This window comes from Vipera berus, assembly GCF_964194415.1.
Source record: "Vipera berus genome assembly, chromosome: 4".
Taxonomy (NCBI): Eukaryota; Metazoa; Chordata; class Lepidosauria; order Squamata; family Viperidae; genus Vipera; species Vipera berus.
In genome coordinates this window covers 5122722-5142939 of record NC_138206.1, presented here as the reverse complement: position 1 = coordinate 5142939, position 20218 = coordinate 5122722, and the positions used below count along the sequence as shown (strand labels likewise).

At 41.4% G+C, this 20218-nt stretch overlaps 1 protein-coding gene across 2 annotated transcripts in view; it reads left to right on the top strand.

Moving 5' to 3' along the window:
- PAK1 (p21 (RAC1) activated kinase 1) overlaps positions 1–20218 on the top strand; it is an 83331-nt gene that overhangs the window by 5003 nt on the left and 58110 nt on the right. The window contains exon 2 of one of the 2 annotated variants that reach the window (XM_081327831.1): positions 19050–19266. In XM_081327831.1, coding sequence (XP_081183957.1) covers positions 19077–19266 — 190 coding nt within the window. In that variant the 5' untranslated portion in view covers positions 19050–19076. Of the gene's footprint in view, positions 1–19049; positions 19267–20218 lie in introns of those variants that run through there. The other variant, XM_081327832.1, reaches the window with a different exon arrangement.

Sequence of the window (20218 nt, the reverse complement as noted above, 5' to 3'; positions counted from 1 at the left end):
TTTCTTTTCTTTTCTTTTCTTTTCTTTTCTTTTCTTTTCTTTTCTTTTCTTTTCTTTCCCTGTACCCATCCATCTCCTTTCTTCCTTTCCACCCAGCTATCTCTTTCTTTCTTTCTTTCTTTCTTTCTTTCTTTCTTTCTTTCTTTCTTTCTTTCTTTCTTTCTTTCTTTCTTTCTTTCCTTCCTTCCTTCCTTCCTTCCTTCCTTCCTTCCTTCCTTCCTTTCTTCCTTCCTTCCTTCTTCCCTCCCTCCCTCCCTCCCTCCCTTCCCCATTCTGGGAGTTGTAAGTCCAAACCTTTAAAGTTGCTGAGGTTGGACACCCCTACTCTGAGTCTTCTCACTAGTAAAAGTTTTGTATACCTCAACAGTGTGGAAGATGGTTTGGAGTTACAGAAAATGGACCTGGAAAATACATGGGCGGGTTCACACAACCCACCAAACCCGGGTCGGCCAGAGATCATTGCTTTGCTTGCATATTCTGCCATGCTCAACCAAAACGACCATATAACGGTAACTGTTGAGGGCTTGCTTCTCGTTGCCTGCCGAACTGCCAACTACATAACCCATCCGAGCCGAGGTCAGCTGGCTGAGTTAAGCCACCCTATCAGAGAAGTTCTTGCTTACATATCTTGGAGATGTTTCGCATCGTGATCATCGTTGGGAACGTAAACCCACCTCTTTGAAGTCTTCCAGCCTGGTGGCCCTCAATGCTTCTCCTGCTGTTGAGATCTCACACTCTTTCCAGAGGTTTTCCTGGCTTGAAATGTTGCAACGATTTTCTGAATGAATGATGGTGTTCCCGCGGTTTGGAAGGTCCCTCGGTCTTTGTGGGTGGCGGGTGGCTCTGGTTAGGATCGAGGAATCCTGGCATGTTGGGTTTTCATTGATGCCTGCTAACGAGAACCACCTGTGACGCCCCAACGAAGCAGGCTGCACTCGTTTATTTCTCTTTCTCCCCCTTTTTCCCTGCCTGCTTTCGGCCTCCCCTCGCATTTCCACAAACTGGTTTTTCCGTCGAAGGAGGAGCAGAATGCTGAAAGGTTGGGTTTTATACTCCTGAGCTGAGAAGCAACTCGCCGGTTGTGTGAACTTTTTATTAATAAAACCTCTCTCAGGCCATTGTAATAGCAATAGCGATAGCACTTATAGGCCGCTTCACAGTGCTTTCACAGCCCTCTGTCTAAGCGGTTTACAGAGTCAGCATATTTGCCCCCAACGATCCGGGTCCTCATTTTACCGACCTCGGAAGGATGGAAGGCTGAGTCAACCTCGAGCTGGTCAGGATCGAACTGTTGGCAGTTGGCAGAATCAGCCTGCAATGCTGCATTCTAACCACTGTGCCACAGGAAAGGAAGGAAGGAAGGAAGGAAGGAAGGAAAGAAAGAAAGAAAGAGCAATAACACTTATATACCACTTCACAGGACTTTTACAGCCCTCCCTAAGCGGTTTAGAGAGTCAGCATATTTCTCCCCCCCCATCAATCTGGCTCCTCATTTTACCACCCTCGGAAGGAGGGAAGGAAGGAAGGAGACAAAGAAAGAAAGAAAGAAAGAGAAAGAGTTTTAACACGTATACACTGCTTCACAGTGCTTTACAGCCCTCTCGCTTAGCAAAACTCACTTATCAAATTTCTCACTTAGCAACAGAAATTCTCGGCACAGTTTGTGGTCATAAGCTGAGGACTACCTGTAATGCAGTGTTATTTCCCCCCCCTCTAAATAATAAAAATAATTGCAAAATAACTTTCAAACCCACTGCCTTTAAAGCTGAAGTAGAGTCCCAGTTAGTTTCCCCACCCCCCCACCCCCACACCCATAACTAGTTGTGTGAAAAAAACAAAACAAAAGTGGCAAACGAAGGGGGACGATATTCTTATTAGCTTCCTCTCCACAATGAGCGCTTATCCTGTTGTGAAAGACAATTGCTCAAGTTGTGCGAATGGCTGCAGGCGTCCTGGTTGTGAGGCATGCTCAGCGCATCACACATTTGTTGCCGTTTGTAACTTTCCTGTACATCTCTCTCTCTCTAGCACAGGGTTTCTTAACACTGGCAACTTTTAAGTTGGGGGAGACTTCAACTCTCAGAATCCCCCAGAATCCCCCAGAAATCCTGACATCTTAAAGCAGGCTGGCTGGGGAATTCTGGGAGTTGAAGTCCACACATTTTCCAGCTGTGAAGGTTGAGAAACACTGCATCAGATCTATCTATCATCCATCTATCTATCTATCTATCTATCTATCTATCTATCTATCTATCTATCTATCTATCTATCTATCTTTCTTTCTTTCTTTCTTTCTTTCTTTCTTTCTTTCTTTCTTTCTTTCTGTCTTTTCTTTCTTTTTCTTTCTTTCTACCTACCTACCTACCTACCTACCTACCTCTTTCTACCTACCTACCTACCTACCTACCTACCTCTTTCTACCTACCTACCTACCTACCTACCTACCTATCTATCTACCTATCTCTTTCTTTCTTTCTACCTACCTACTTATCTCTATCCTTCCTTCCTTCCTTCCTTCCTTCCTTTCTTTCTTTCTTTCTTTCTTTCTTTCTTTCTTTCTTTCTTTCTTTCTTTCTTTCTTTCTTTCTTTCTTTCTTTTCTTTCTTTCTCTCTCTCTCTCTCTCTCTCTCTCTTTCTTTCTTTCTTTCTTTCTTTCTTTCTTTCTTTCTTCTCTCTCTCTCTCCTGTTTTTTTTAGCTGTTGTTTTTAACCGTTGTGAGCTGCCCATTTATATAAATTGAATGAATAGAAAGTCACAGGGTAGTTTGGGGGCTGCTCTCACTTCCCCAGCCCAGCTTCCCTCACAGGGTTATTGTGGGGAATAAAATTAAGGGAACCTGCTTGAGAAATAAGATGATATAATCAATAAATCAAGTTTGGGCGTTTATTAGACTTCTAATGAAATGCCCGGTTCTTCTTTTCATCCTAGAAATAAATATAAGAACACCACTCTAGTTTTAGCTTGGTCAAAATACGTCTCCCTGAAAGAGCATTGAGAAATGAGGGTGGGTGCAATTTTATTCAAAGGAATCATAAATGTTTTGAAATCTTTACTAACGTGGATTCATCATGAGGCACAAGTGATGTTCTGTTTTTTAGCAGACCAGTCACAATCATCTCTTCTGATTGGGAGATTTCTTTCCTTCCTTCCTTTCCTTCCTTCCTTCCTTCCTTCCTTCCTTCCTTCCTTCCTTCCTTCCTTCCTTCCTTCCTTCCTTCCCTTCCCTTCCCTTCCCTTCCCTTCCCTTCCCTTCCCTTCCCTTCCCTTCCCTTCCCTTCCCTTCCCTTCCCTTCCCTTCCTACATTTTATATACTATGAACTGGAAAACAATACAACAAGGCTGCCTTTGTGGGTGGAAATACCCAGCACACAATTTTCACTCTTGGTGCCTATTTGAATTTCCTGCTACTTGTGGTATCCCCCATAATGAACCGCTGACGCCAGACGGGTTTGGGTTGGCAGATCTTACAAACTCCACAGCATACATCATTTTCCTAATTTCCTAATTTAACATCAGGGGTGAAATTCAAGACAAGTCAGGAGTCAGAAGAAGGAAGGAAGGAAGGAAGGAAGGAAGGAAGGAAGGAAGGAAGGAAGGAAGGAAGGAAGGAAACCCAAGGAAGGAAGGAAAGAAAAAGAGACAAACAAAAAGAAAAAGGGAGGGAGGAAAGGAAGCAAGCAAGCAAGGAAGGGAGGAAGGAAGAAAGGAAAGAAAACCAAGGAAGGAGAAAGAAAAAGAAAAAGAGAAAAAGAGGGAGAGAGGGAAAGAAAGGAAGAAAGGAAATTACGGCAGTGCTGCTAATTTATTTATTTTTTTTTGCACTAAGAAGGAGTTAAAATAATTGCATCCAAATTGCTGCACAAGCCATTTGGATGATAAGGGGACCATTGATGGAAAGCTGCGCTGTTTTTCCCTCCTGTCTCCTGTTAATTAATTTTCTGCTGAGCGTATTTTAGAATGCAGCCATGACACTAAATTGAATCTGACAACTCGGTCCTGGTCCTGGATGGGTTCAAGCAGAAGGGAGAGAAATCTTCTGTCTGGGGTGCTTTTATTTGCATTCCTGTACTCTCGAGGTTGTGGGGGTGGGCTAGATGGCCTCTAGGGGACCCTGATGCTATGAAGACCGACTCTTTTGTAAGGATCCCATCCGCTGGCAAATGTCTTAAAACGAGTTTTTTTTAGACCTGGTTCTGGTGGCTCGGCTGGTGAGCTGTAGTTTTATTTTTGCTCACTTCTATTACGGCACTAAGAAAATGATTTTTATGGGAATTTTATGAAAATCGAGAGAGGCAATACTTTTCTTACGCCAGCTGGTTTTGTGTGTTTGTGCGTGTGTGCGTGCATATATAATATGCATATTTTTTTAAAAAATTTGTTTTTAACTTTTGTATCTGGTTTTTAATCACCCTGTAAACCACCCTGAGTCCTTCGGGAAAGGGCGGTATATAAATGTAATAAAATAAATAAATAAATAAATAAATATATATGAAATGAAACGCTTTGGCATTTCAAGATCCCTTCGTCAGATTTAGAAAAATAAGTTAGTAAGGATCACTTTAATCACTTTCTGATTAGAAAGCAGGAGACGGTGAGTTCTAGTCCTGCCTCAGGCATGAAAGCCAGATGGGTGACTTTGGGCCAATCACCAAGAGATGGTGAGTTCTAGTCCCGCCTTAGGCATGAAAGCTAATTGGGTGACTTTGAACCAATCACCAGGAAACAGTGAGTTCTAGTTCTGCCTTAAGCATGAAAGCCAGTTAGGAAACTTTGGGCCAATCATTAGGAGATTGTGAGTTCTAGTCCCGCCTTAGGTATGAAAGCCAGGTGGGTGACTTTGAACCAATCTCCAGGAGACGGTGAGTTCTAGTCCTGCCTGAGGCATGAAAACCAGATGTGTTACACAACTGTGCTACTAATTCAACAACTGCAGGGATTCACTTAACAAGTGTGGCAATAAAGGTTGTAAAATGGGGCAAAGCTCCCTTAACGACTATTTTGCTTAACAACAGAAATTTTGGACCACCAGTTGTGGTCATAAATGGAGGACTCCCTCTACCAATACAGATAGTTCTCAATGTACGACTAGACTGGAACCAGAATTTCTTTTGCCAAGCCAGGGGGACTTTAAGTGAGTTATGCCTGGTTTTGTGAGCTATTTTGTGCCATGGTTGTTAAGTGAATCACTGCAGTCATTAAGCGAACCCTTCTCTTCTCGTTGACGTTCTTTATCAGAAGCCAGCTTGAAAAATCCTAAATGGCAATCGCTTGACCCCAGGACGCTGCAATGGTCATTAAATACTTGCCAGTTGCCAGGCACCCGAATTTTGATCATTTGACCCTGGGGATGCTGCAGTGGCCGTAAGTGTGAGGACTCGGGGTGCTTTTTTCATTGCCTCTTTGAACAGTCGTTAAACAAATGGATTCCCTGTATTTGTTGTTAGATCACTCCTTTCGCCTTTCGCCGCGATCTGAAAACATACCTGTTCGAACAAGCCGGCCTGGCCTGAGGGGGGATTGGTGGGGGTTTTTAGTATCACTTTATTGGGGTTTTTATTAATGTATTAACTGTTTTTATGGGCATGTATTTAATTATCTTTTAATTTTTGTAACTCTTGTTTTATTCTTGCCCTGTACACCGCCCTGAGTCCTTCGGGAGAAGGGCGGTATAGAAATATTAATAAATTAAAAATTAAATTAAATTAAATTTTGCCAGGGTCAGATTCCTGGCATTAAACTTGAGTTGTCATTTTTCAAAAATTCTGATTCTAGGAAAGTTCGGAAAAGGCTGCATCTTAGTAGATTTGTTGCTGCAAATTTATATCTATATCTGTATCTCTTTATCTAAAATTATTTTAAAAATGCAAGCCTTGGGTATATTCATAATAAAACTAAAAACGCAGATCACCGAGACTAAAATTTTATTTAAAACTTAGCTTTCGTCAGCAGTATAAGGCAGGATTGGGGAGTTCGTTTTTATAGTTCTTGAGAAGCCAACAATTTAGACAATGAACGTGTTATGGGTCTATTTGGCCCCCACCCTCCCCCAATCAGCTGCATCAATCTTGTTTCTATATCTAGATCTATATATCTATATCTATCTATCAATCATCTATCTTATTTATCTATCATATATCTTATCATATACCTTTCATCTATCTATTTTATCTATATCTGTCTATCTATCTATATCTGTCTATCATCTATCAATCATCTATCTCTATCTATATCTATCTATCATATATCTATCATATACCTATCATCTATATCTGTTTTATCTATCTATCTATCATCCATCCATCCACCCACCCACCCACCCACCCACCCACCCATCTATCTATCTATCTATCTATCTATCTATCTATCTATCTATCTATCTATCTATCTATCTATCTATCTATCTATCATCTATCTATCTATCCAAAGACTGAACAAACATAATGAGCTGTTAAAACTTAAAGCCTCAGCTCCTATGCTATTTTTAAACTTCTGACTCAGGGCTACACGATATGGAGATGACTTAAATTGTGATTTCTTTTTATTTATAATACCTGAATCATCTTCACCAATTCTAGTTTATCTTGTCACCTATCTTAGGTATTCAGGGATGCATCTGTGCCATTGTTCCGTTTTATTTTTCTGGATATTATCAAGATAGGAAAAGACAGTAGCAAATATTAAATGCAGAACCACAGTTGAGGGCTACATGCAGTCCTTGACTTATAACCATTTATTTAGTGACTGTTCAAAGTTACAGTGGCACTGAAAAAAGTGACTTATGACCATTTTTGACACGATGTTGCAGCATCCCCATGGTCCGGTGATCAAAATTGAGACACTTGGCAACTGACTCATATTTATGACGGTCGCAGTGTCCTGGGGTCACACGATCCCCTTTTGTGTCCTTCTGACAAGCAAAGTCAATGGGGGAAGCCAGATTCACTTAACAACTGTGTGACTAACTTACCAACTGCAATGATTCATTTAATAACCGTTTCAAGGAAGGTCGTAAAATGGGGCAAAATTCACTTAGCAAACATCTCACTTAGCAACAGAAATTTGGGGCTCAGTTGTTGTCATAAGTGGAGGACCACCTGTATCTTTTGGGGGAGGGTTGTCGTAACTTCAAACAGTCGCTAAGCGATGGTCATAAGAGTGAGGACTTCTTATATCAGATAGAGGCAACCTTTCCTAGCATTATCAAGTGTTTCTGCCTTTTCTACTTGCTAATCCAACCACGTTTTTCTGCACAGCCTCTGCCTTGCAGCTCCTTAGAAGCCGTAAATCAGCCGATCCTCAACGTAAAAAGTGGTTTTATGACCTCAGTTGTGATTCCATGCCATGTTGCCTCAAGCAAATTTTTTCACGCACGATGTCTTGCATGGTAAAATTGGAAGTTTTCATGTGATGTCCCACCCAGGAACATTGATAATGGGTTCATAAGGTTTTGTAGAGTGATGTCATCATGGTTTGGACCGGATGCCTGTGCATGAAAAGGGTCTTTGAGGATTACAGAATTAATTTTTCATAGCTGGCGTTTGAGCGTATCGGGTTCAAAACACCTCCGGTCTTGTTCTGGTGGACTCTTGGCTCAGGAGACGATGTAAAAGTTCTTTTTAATTATTCCCCAAAAGGGGAACCGCTGTTTGGGATCCAAAATTTCCATAGCTAAGCAAGATAGTTAAGTGAATTTTGCCCCGCTTTCTCTTGCCTCAGTTGTTAAGTGAATCACTGCAGTTGATAAGTTAGTAACCCGGTTGTTAAGTGGATCTGGCTTCCCCCCCCCCCATTGACTTTGCTTGTCAGGAGATTGCAAAAGGGTGTGGCCCCAGGAGACTGAAACAGTCATAAGTACACGTCAGTTGCCAAGCGTCTGAATTTTGAGTAGGTAATCAAGTGGCTGCTGCAACGGTCCTAAGTCACTTCCTTCAGTGCCCTTGTAACTTCGAACGGTCATTTAAACGAATGATTTTAAGCTGAGGACTACTTGTATTTTTTGCTGGGATTAACCCAGTGATGGGATTCAGCCGGTTCGCACCAGTTCGGCAGAACCGGTAGCTAAATTTTGTTGAGTTCGGAGAACTGGCTGAATGCACCTCTGGAGGCTCCAGGCCTAGAACAGCCTGCCGGAAGTGCAGGGATGCCATTTCCGGAAGTCCTTTCTAGGCCTCGGAGGTTGGAACATGGCTGGCGCAGGAATTCTGGGAGTTGAAGTCCACGAGTCATAAAAGGGCCAAGGTTGCCTACCCCTGACCTAGACAACATACTGTTCAATATAGAAATGGAATTTTTGAGATAACAACAACAATTCATTAGTCAATTTGAATGTTCAGTTGACTGAGGTTCATGTTTAATGAATAATAATAATAGTAATAGTAATAATAAATAGTAGTAGTAGTAGTAGTAATAAAACAAAAACAAACAAAAAACAAAAAAATGTCTCCCTTAGTGACAGAATTGTTGGGCTCCATGTTGGTCGTAAATCAAGGACTATCTGTACAATGACATCATATCCTGTGTGATGTCGTCATAGCTTCTCCCAGACACCTGTGAAACTTAGGAGCTGAAGGTATCCTGAGTTTTAGCTGGACCTCATTTGCCATCTTAGACTGAAATGGTCAAACGTTCCCCAAGGGGACAGCTTGGCTGCATTCACATAATCCGATTAAACCAGTTATCGAAAGGAGCTATTTCTGCATTCACACAACGTATGGAATCCTAAACTAAACAGAAAGGTTTATTTATTTACCACATTTATTTACTGAAAATATTTCTGTGGCCACTCGCACATGTTTGCATCACCGGCGAAACCACCAGAAACGGGTCGTGCTAACCAGGTTTATTAAAACTTGGTTTGGCTTGTGCAACCTCGATGTCTCATTTTTAACAGATTTGATGAAGCTGATTGTGGGAACAAAACGCTCCGGTTTCACAGAGAAAGGGAATTCAAGATGGGGGGGGGGGAGAAAAGTTTTGCGGGAGGGGGGAAAAAAGAAGTTTTTTTTTTTAAAAAAATGCCTATAAAAAGGCATTCTTCACATTTATTTGGAGAGCTTTTGATTAAAAACCTAGCTTTTCTGGACCTCGAGGGACAGAGATGTGATTCCAGACTTTGAAGCGAGCTAAAACATTCAGGATATTTTTCTGATGTAGTTTTCATATGGGACAGATTTAATTTTTAAACGGGCCTGTGTGGTTTCGCTCAACCTTCAGTGCGGCTGTAATATTAGAAGACTTGGCTGAGGATTGCACATTTATTTATACGGTGACTTGATAGCTCTTAAAAATAGCCCTGAATAAAATGCGGTGGTCTTATTGGGACAGCCAGTTTCCTGATTTAAAGCCTGTCATTCACCCAAACACGGATTTCTACTCAAGGGCAAAAAACCAAATTCTGAAAGAGGAGGTCTCAAACAATAAAAAGTCTGTAAATGATTTAAAAGGGATCTATGGAGATATATATATATACAGTATATATATATATATATATATATATATATATATATATATATATATATATATATATATATATATATATATATATATATATATATATATATATATATATATATATATATATATATATATATATATATATATATATATATATATATATATATATATATATATATATATATATATATATATATATATATATATATATATATAACTTTTATTTTTTTTGCTCCAAAATATTGCTTGGAGAAGCTGCTGCAATATTTATTGCAGGAGATTTCTTTGAGGTTGGGTCAATATTGCTCCCCGGGGACCTCTTTGGAATTGAAAGTCGGTCTAAAGTTATTTTGATGGTCACCCCGAAGCAAAGATTTATAGCCCAGGTATTATTGGAAACATCCCTTAATTGGCATAATAATAATGATAATGATAATAATAATAATAATAATAATAATGAATAAAAATCCATGGGGCTCAATGCTGGCACTTTAGGAATTGCCTAGTATCTTAAAGCCGATGGAGAAAGCATGCATGGGTAGTCCTCGGCTTATGGCCAAAATTGGCTGTAAGAGTTTCCGTTGCTACGCAGAGTCGCTTTCGGTTTTTCTCCAGGGCTGCTAATTTTTCTTGAGAGGCCGGCAAAACAGGTAGTCCTCGTTTTATGACCATAATTGAGCCCAAAGTTCATGTTGTTAAATGAGATATTTTTAAAGTGAGTTTTATGACCTTTCTTGCCATGGTCGTTAAGCGAATCACTGCAGTGGTTAAGTTAGTAACGCGGTTGTTAAGTGAATCCGGCTTCCCCATTGACTTTGCTTGTCACGTGACACCCCACCCCCCCAGAACTCTGCGACCGTCATAAATACGAGTCAGTTGCCAAACGCCTGAATTTTGACCACGTGACCCTGGGGTCGCTGCGACACTCGTTAAGTATGACAGTCATTAGTCATTTTTTTCAGTGCCGTTGTAACTTTGAATGGTCACTAAACGAACTGTTTGTAAGTCAAGGATTACCAGCCTTTTGGGCTGCCATCCACCTGCTCAATAAGCAAATACAGAGTGTGAGAATCCACGCAAAACCATTTAAAGATTGCCAGGTGCACTAAGTAATAATAATAATAATAGTAAAGTTGGAAGGGACCTTGGAGGTCATCTAGTCCAACCCCCTGCTCAGGCAGGAAACCCTACCATTTCACTAAAGCAGCCTTTTTAAATAATCACTTGTTTAGTGACTTTTTGAAGTGGCTGCAAAAAAAATGACTTCCAACTGTCCTTACCCTTAACAATGGTCACAGCATGCCCCACGGTGCTGGGTTCAAAATTTGGGTGCTTGGCAAACCCCGCATGTATTTATGGGAATTGCAAGCATCCCAGCCTTGTGGGATCACCGTTTGTGTTGTTCCCAGCCAAAGTCTGACAAGCGAAATTAATGGGGGAAGCGGGATTCGATGGGACTCGCCGAACAACTGCAGTGCTCTGCTTTGCAACCATGGCCAAAAAGGTCATAACATCGGGTCGTTCCGCTTGCTCGGCAATGGAAATTAATACTCCTTAAATTAGACAGACCCAATTCCAGCCACTGTTCTTACGAGCAGGGCGGTTGGGCTAGAAGACCTCCAAGGTCCCTTCCAACTCGATTGTTCTGTTATGACCGTTTTTCACACTTACGACCGTTGCAGCATCCCCAGGGGTCTCGTGATCAAAATCCAGATGCTTGGCAACTGACTCGTATTTGCGATGGTTGCAGTGTCCCAGGGTCACGTCATCCCCTTTTTGCGACCTGACAAGCCAAGTCAGTGGGTCGTAAAACTCATTTAAAAAATATCTCATTTAACAGCATGAACTTTGGGCTCAATTATGGTCATAAAACGAGGACTACCTCATTTTGCCGGCTCTCAAGAAAATTTAGCAGCCCTGGAGAAAAGCCGAAAGCGACTTTGCGTAGCAACGGAAACTCTTATGGCCAATTTCGGCCGTAAACCGAGGACTACCCATGCATGCTTCCTCCATCGGATTCACTTAACAACCATGTGACTCACTTAACAAAATTGGCCAAAAAGATCATAAAATCGGGCCGTTTAGCTTGCTGGTCAATGAAAATCCTGCTCCCAATTACGGCTGTCAATCAAGGATTATCTTCAATCTTGCCCCAGTAATCAGACACTGAAATTAATCTCCCGTGATTTTTTTTTAAAAAAATAGAAAGTTTGCTCAAAAATGTAGCTAATTTTCCATCATTAAAAACAATGGGTCAAGAGTTCTGGAATTTTATTTTTTAAAACAAACGAAACTAACTAACAAGTTCCACGGCCTTACGGCATTGTTGCACAAAGCTCTTTCAACACTGCCCCACAATTGTTCAATTGTAGGTATTTTGTATTAGCAGTGACTTTTGCAAAAAAAAACCCACCCTCCCCGCCCCCTAATTTTAATCCTCGGAACGACTGACATTCGTCTGCAGTCACTTCTTTCCCTGGATTTTGGCTGTCATTGTCCAAAGGCATTCAAGCAGACCTCTGTAGTGGGAGGGACTAGAAACTTGCTTTTCGGATAAATGGGATGGTTTTTGGAGATGGGGTGGAGGATTTTTTTTTTTTTTGCTGAGTCTCACATTCTTTGTGTGTGTTGTTTGGAAGAATTGGCACTTGGGTACTTCTCAGTTGGAGTCATAGAGGGAATGAGAAGAATTCATTTACAGATAGTCCTCAACCTACGGCCACTATTGAGCCCAAAATGTCCTCGACTTACGACAGTTCTTTTCGTGACCGCTCAAAATTACAACGGCACTGACTTATGACCGTTTTTCACAGTTATGACCTTTGCAGCATACCAAGGTCAGGAAAAAAAAAGCCTTTTGTGAAGAAGACCTTTCGCTTAACGATCACGTCTTTTGCTTAACGACCACAGCCCTTGCGTAATGACCGCCATGAAAAAAAAAATGTAAAAAATCAGGTTGGTCGCGTGATAACCCGTTTAATGACGAGTACAACTTAGGATTGTGATTCTGGGCTCAATTTGTTTAGTGACCGTTCAGAGTTACAACGGCACCGAAAAAAATGAGCGTTTTTCACACCATCCTTGCAGCATCCCCGTGGTCACATGATCAAAATTCAGAGGTGTGGCAACCGACTCATATTTATGACGGTTACGGTGTCCCAGGCGCTCTCTCTCTCTCTGTGTGTGTGTGTGTGTGTGTGTTTGTGTTTGTGTGTGTGTGTGTGTGTGTGTGTAATTGATTTTTTAAAAAACTAACAATCTTAGTGCTTAGTAAACCGGATGTTGTCTGGGTTCAAATTTCACAACAATCAATAATAGTCAATTTCTATCATATCGTACGCTACATAACAGCTTTCCTTGATTTTCTCTTCTTCTTAGATTGTTCTCTTTTGCAAACATTATTCTTAATATTTTAGTAACAAAGAGGCTAAATAGAAACATTTTTCTAACATTTATCCAGTTGGTAATAGCATCAATCTATAGAACTTCTAATTAGTCCTTTTGCTTGCGTTAGATGTCCTGTTTTCAACGAGGGAAAAAGTCTCAACGAGAATGTTTAAAAACAGGAGATATAACGCAACTGGTTTTTTCCTGCGGCGTTCTGACAAGCAAAGTCAATGGGGGAAGCCAGATTCACTTAACAACCGTCTTCCCAACTTAACAACGGCAGTGGTGGGCGGAACAGCTGTGGCCAGAAAGCTGGTAAAAGGGGGCAAAATTCCATTTAGAGACGTCTTGCTTAGCAAACACAAATTTGGGGCTGGCTTCTTGCAGATTTCTTGACTCCTTCCTTACAAGCATCCTTGTGCTCTTCCCCCCCCCTTCAAATTTAGACCAACTAATCGTACAAAGATCTGTTTGCGAGTCTCCCATGAATTATAAATGCTCGCCTTTTACGAGCTCTTCTGGGGGAAACGCAGATAATTGGAAATTGGGAGGCTCAGCCTGACTGCTGGCTCAGGCAGTTTCTTCCTTACCTCCTTCAGCTTCATGAAAGCCCATCTGCTTTTAGGAGATTTTTTTCCCCTCCCTCCACACCCCCCCAACCCCCCACCCCCAAGGAAAAGGGAAATTTGGGTGAATTTTTTAGGGGTGGAAGGTATAGAATTTTTGCCCTGTTTTATCTTTCTTTCTTTCTTTCTTTCTTTCTTTCTTTCTTTCTTTCTTTCTTTCTTTCTTTCTTTCTTTCTTTCTTTCTTTCTTTCTTTCTTTCTTTTTAGGAACAAAAGCGTCGTGTGCATTTGTGTGAGGGTGGCATACTCCTTTCTGCTTTCCCTTATTTTTGCTTAACTCTGAGGGAAATTGGAATAAATTTGGCGGGGGGGTGGGGAAGATAGATGAACAAAGGAATTATAAAAAAGTATACAGGGAGTCCTCAAATTAAAAACGTTCGCTTAGTGGAGGGGTAGGCAACCTTGGCTCTTTTATGACTCATGGACTTCAACTCCCAGAATTCCTACAGCCAGCCATGCTGGCTGAGGAATTCTGGGAGTTGAAGTCCACAAGTCATGAAGGGGCCATAGTTCCCCCATGCTGGCTGAGGAATTCTGGGAGTTGAAGTCCACAAGTCATGAAGGGGCCATAGTTCCCCCATGGTGGCTCAGGAATTCTGGAAGTTGAAGTCCACGAGTCATGAAAGAGCCAAGGTTGCATACCCCTGGCTTAGTGACTGTTCGAACTTACAACAGCACCGAATAAGGTGACTATTTTTTTTACACTTACAACCATTGCAGCATCCCTACGATCACGTGATCAAAATTCGGACACTTGGCAGCCGACTCATATTTATGACGGTTGCAGTGTCCTGTGGTCGGGTGATTCTCCTTTACGATCTTCCCAGCTGGCTATCGATGAGCAAAGTCAATGTGGGAAGGCTGATTTGCTTAACGACCGCATGATTCGCTTAAGAACTGCAGTGATTTACTTAACAACTCTGGAAAGAAAGAAAAAAGGGGAAAAATTTGCTCAGCAACCGTCTTGCTTCGCGACTCTAATTGTGGGGCTCAGTTGTGGTAGCTTGAGGAACCCCCTCTGTGCAATAGAGACAGACAAATAGGCAAATAGAAAGATAGAAGAAAGCGATGAGAGAGGATAGATGATAGATAGATAGCTAGAGAGAGAGAGAGAGAGAGAGAGAGAGAGAGAGAGAGACAGACAGACAGACAGACACGCAAACACAACTATTCGGATCACTTTCGTAAAGCTTAGATTGACTAGCATTAAACAGGCACTGCGATTTTATGGAATAATAAACCGGAATGTGCAGAAATTCTGCTCCAAATTTAGAAAGATGGTTTAAGGGGCATGGATGCGCCTTTAGCACCTCCCTAAGGAAAGGGCTGCTGTTTGTGGGCTCATATGGCAGCCATGCATTCTCAAGACAAAATTTTAAATTAAGGAAATGTGCACAGCATGCCAATTTCCTGGTAATTCCTTAACTGAAATATTTATCGTTCTGGGCTCACAAGCAGATCCTATTTCTTGTCTCCCTTCCCTTCCGTCCTTCCATGCTGCCCATCCTTTCCTTCCTTCCTTCCTTCCTTCCTTCCTTCCTTCCTTCCTTCCTTCCTTCCTTCCTTCCTTCCTTCCTTTCTTCCCTCCCTCCCTCGCTACTTTACTCCTTCCTTTCCTTCCTTTCCTTCCTTCCTTCCTTCCTTCCTTCCTTCCTTCCTTCCTTCCTTCCTTCCTTCCTTCCTTCCTTCCTTCCTCCCTCCCTCCCTCCCTCCCCTTTCTTTCTTTCTTTCTTTCTTTCTTTCTTTCTTTCTTTCTTTCTTTCTTTCTTTCTTTCTTTCTTTCTTTCTTTCTTTCTTTCTTTCTTTCTTTCTTTCTTTCTTTCTTTCTTTCTTTCTTTCTTTCTTTCTTTCTTTCTTTCTTTCTTTCTTTCTTTCTTTCCATCTCTATGGCTGTCCAAATGCTGTGACTCCGAGCAGCATAAACCAAAGAGACAAACATGTCGAAAACAGAATAAATAAATAAATAAACAAAAACAAGGCACAAACCATCAGGAATTGATTTGTTCCCCTGTACAAATAGCCCCAGTCTTGAATGGATGCGTTATCCTTGCATCACGGTTTTCAGATCAGGGGAGAGAAATCCTGGCGGGGTCTTAAAGATGCTTTTATATTCTCAAGAAAAACTTATTCAAAATCTATTGACTGAATGATACGTTTCTGGACCCTTCTCGGTTACGTGTGTCCATGTGGGGCGAGGCTCGTGAGCACTTCTAAAAATAATCGTGGTTTTGTTTAACATGGAATCTACTTAAGAAAAATACAGATGATCCTTGGCTTACGACCGTAATGGAGCCGTGACGTCATTAAGTCGAGACACTCATGTGATGGGACTAAATACTACAACTTTGCTGCAGTGGTCATTAAGCAAATGCCACGGTTGTTAAGCAAATCAAGATTTCCCTATGGCTGTTTTTTTTTTGCCGGAAGCCAGCTGAAACAGCAGGAAATTGTTAAACAATGTTGTAACTCACAATCACGTGACCACACTTATTTGCGTATCTCTGTATCCTCATTGCTTTCTTTTTCATTGTTTATTCTATTATTTCATTATTTGACCACAGATAGTCCTTGACATACAGCCATTCGTTTCATGACCGCTCAAAGTTTCAGCAGCACTGGAAAAAGGGACTTATGACCGGTGTTCACACTTAACGACCGCTGTGACACCCCCTTGGTCATGTGATCAAAATTCAAGAGGCTTGGCAGCTGGCGTGAATTTATGACGGTTGCAGTATGCTGGGGTCACGCGGTCCCCCTTTTGCGACCTTCTGACAAGCAAAGTCAGTGAGGAAGCCACTGACTAACTTAACAACTCCAGTGATCCGCTTAACGACGACGGCAAGAAAGGTCATAAAATGAGGCAAAACTCACTTAACAAAAGTCTCACTTAGATAGATAGACAGATAGAGATAGGTAGGTAGGTAGGTAGACAGACAGACAGATAGATAGACAGACAGACAGACAGAAAGACAGATGTAGAGGTAGGTACGTAGGTAGGTAGGTTACGTAGATAGATAGATAGATAGATAGATAGATAGATAGATAGATAGATAGATAGATAGATAGATAGATAGATAGATAGATAGATAGATAGATAGATAGATAGATAGATAGATAGATAGATAGATAGACAGACAGACAGACAGACAGATAGATATAGAGGTAGGTAGGTAGGTAGGTAGGTAGGTAGGTTAGGTAGATGATAGATAGATAGATAGATAGATAGATAGATAGATAGATAGATAGATAGATAGATAGATAGATAGAAAGACATAGATATAGAGGTAGGTAGGTAGGTAGGTAGGTAGGTTAGGTAGATAGATAGATAGATAGATAGATAGATAGATAGATAGATGATAGATAGATAGATAGATAGATAGATAGATAGATAGATAGATAGATGATAGATAGATGATAGATAGATATAGAGGTAGGTAGGTAGGTAGGTTAGGTAGATAGATAGATAGATAGACAGATAGATATAGAGGTAGGTAGGTAGGTTAGGTAGATAGATAGATAGATAGATAGATAGATAGATAGATAGATAGATAGATAGATAGATAGATAGATAGACAGAGATATAGAGGTAGGTAGGTAGGTAGGTTAGGTAGATAGATAGATAGATAGATAGATAGATAGATAGATAGATAGATGATAGATAGATAGATAGATAGATAGATAGATAGATAGATAGATAGATAGATATAGAGGTAGGTAGGTAGGTAGGTGACAGATAGGTGACAGATAGATGACTGTGCCCCAAGAAGAACAGAGAAAACGGACGTGGGCAAAATCAGAAAGAAGGCAAGGCCGCCGCCTTAAGCAGGAAGTTTTTGAAGGGGAAAGAAACAAATAACCACGACAGCAAAAGAGAAACCGAGGCACAGAGGCCCTTGGCAGGATATGCAACTGAACAAGAGCAGCCAGCTATGAAACAGGGTTGTGGAGGTGTTATCATTTGGATCTTCGCTCAGGGAGGCTGAAGACAAGGCAGGTAAACCGAGACAGCGATGCTTATCGGAAATCCTGCGGTTTGGCCAGCCGGCCAGCCAGCCATGCAAAATGTTGGCATGTGTGCAAGGTTGGCATTGCGCCAATGCCACCATTAATATTTGCCTTCAGAGCTGAGTTTAAACGTAGGGAGGCCCTAAGCCAGGATTAACCAACCGCAGCCACTTTTAAGAATGACAGAGTTGGAAGGGACCTTGGAGGTCTTCTAGTCCAACCCCTTGCTCAAGCAGGAGATCCTATACCATTCCAGACAAATGCTTGTCCAATCTTTTCTTAAAAATCTCCAGTGTTGGAGCACCCACAATTTCTGGAGGCAGGTAGTTCCACTGGCTAATTGTCCTCGCTGTCAGGAAATTTCTCCTTAGTTCTAGGTTGCTTCTCTCCGTGATTAGTTTCCATCCTTTGCTACATCCTAATTGCAGTGGCTTAAATTCTTCCTAGGTAAATAAGCAATGCCACAACAGTACAGTGTGTTGTTCTGATCGCTGAAAATATAATGTGGAAGCTCTAGTAATTAAAGCCATGGAGCTCAATGAAGAATTGGAACTAAAATTGAACATAAAGATGCTCAACCTCATAACAATAGGGTCAACAATTTATTCTGCCTTCTGGTGCTTTGGAGAATAGGTTGACCCCTTCTTCTTTGTGGTAGACCCTCGGATATATCAACACAACTTCTGGATGCAAGCCAGACCGCTACTTAACAGAACAAGAGAATAACAGACTTGGGAGGGACCTTGAAGGTCATCTACAGGTAGTCCTCAACTTACAACAGTTCGTTTAGTGGCCGTTCAAAGTTACAACATCACTGAAAAAAGTGACTTACGACCTTTTTAAAAAAAAATTTAATTCCATTTATATCCCGCCCTTCTCCGAAGACTCAGGGCGGCTTACAAGCTTAGCAGTAGCCTTCATTCTATGTATATGCCTGCTTATTAGGGCTTTCGCCCCCCCCAAGCGGCATTATTACAAAGTCAGCTTAATTGCCCCCAACAATCTGGGTCCTCATTTTACCTACCTCGGAAGGATGGAAGGCTGAGTCAACCTTGAGCCTGGTGGGACTCGAACCTGCACTAATTGCAGGCAGCTGGTGTTACTTAAGGAGGCATTAGCCCACTGCTCCACCAAGGCTCCACCCTTACGACCGTTTCAGCCTCCCCATGGTCAGACGCTTGACAACTGACTCATATTTACGACGATTACAGTGTCCCCCGTGACCTTCTGTGACAAGCCAAGTCAACGGGGAAGCCTGATTCGCTTAACAACGGTGTTCCTAACTTAACAGCTGCAGCGATTCACTTAGCAAATCGTGTTCAAGAAAATCTCGTAAAACGGAGCCAGACGCACTTAACAAAACGTTTTCGCTTACCAACGTGAAGTTTGGGCTCAATTGTGGTCGTAAGTCGAGGACCACCTTGTAGTCATAGGTTCAAAAATTTAAAAAGGATGTCGGGGGCGAGACCGGCTAATTCATGCCCAATTTTGCCCGGATTTCTCTGCCACTTTTAAACATGGCATTGGCCCGGCTCGATCCTCATTTTACATCCTTCCTTCTCTTTCTTGGTTCCTAGCTGTAGCTGCTGCTGCTGCTGCTGAAGATGTCCAGCGGTTGCCCCGATTCAGAAGACAAGCCGCCAGCCCCTCCCATGCGGAATACAAGCACCATGATCTGCTCCAGCGGCAAAGATGTGGGGACCCTCAACCACGGTTCGAAACCCCTGCCCCCTAACCCCGAAGAGAAGAAAAGGAGAGATCGTTTTTATCGCTCCATCCTGCCAGGAGACAAAGGTATTGGCGATTTCTTCCTTTCTTTTTTTCTTTTCTTTTTTTTTACAATAGTCATTTGTTTCTGGTTTAGAGTGGGTCGAGTTAGATCATTGTTGCCCCTTTAAGACCTGTGGACTTCAACTCCCAGAATTCCGCAGGCAGCCTGTGGAATCTGGGAGTTGAAGTCCGCAGGTCTTGAAAGGGGCAGAGATTGAGGAAACGCTGGGTTAGGTGCGCTTTGATAGATGTTCTAAGTGAGGGTGTCGGGATTGTACCACTTGAGGGCTGAAATTACATGGACTTCCCATTTTTCAAAGACAAAAGAGATAATTATCGGATGGTAGCGTCCACACTGGGAAAGTCACAATTTCAAAAATTCCAATCGAGCAAACCTTTATTAAGGTTATTATCTCATTATGACCTTATTCAGGGTTGGGTGCCCTTAAGCCCCCTCTCCACCTATTAATTGATTTGAACAGTTCTTGCTTCTTTTAAATGTTATTGTTTTTATACTTTTAATATTTTCTTGTACACCATCCAGAGTCCCTCTGTGAGGGAGATGGACGCTTCTTAAGAATGACAGATAAATAAATAATAAATATTACGGTAATAGACCAACATAGGAAGGGTAGAATGCAAAGAGTAATTTTAAAAGTTAAAAAAATACACAAGGTTAAAAATCATACATACATGCCTACATACTATAGATAGATAGATAGATAGATAGATAGATAGATAGATAGATAGATAGATAGATAGATAGAGATATATACACACATAGACACACATAGATAGATTTTATGTGTGTGTATATATGTATATATATATATATATATGTATGTATATATATATATATATAGAGAGAGAGAGAGAGAGAGAGAGATGGATAGATAGATAGATAGATAGATAGATAGATAGATAGATGGATAGATGGATGGATAAATATAGACACACACAGAGAGAGAGAGAGAGA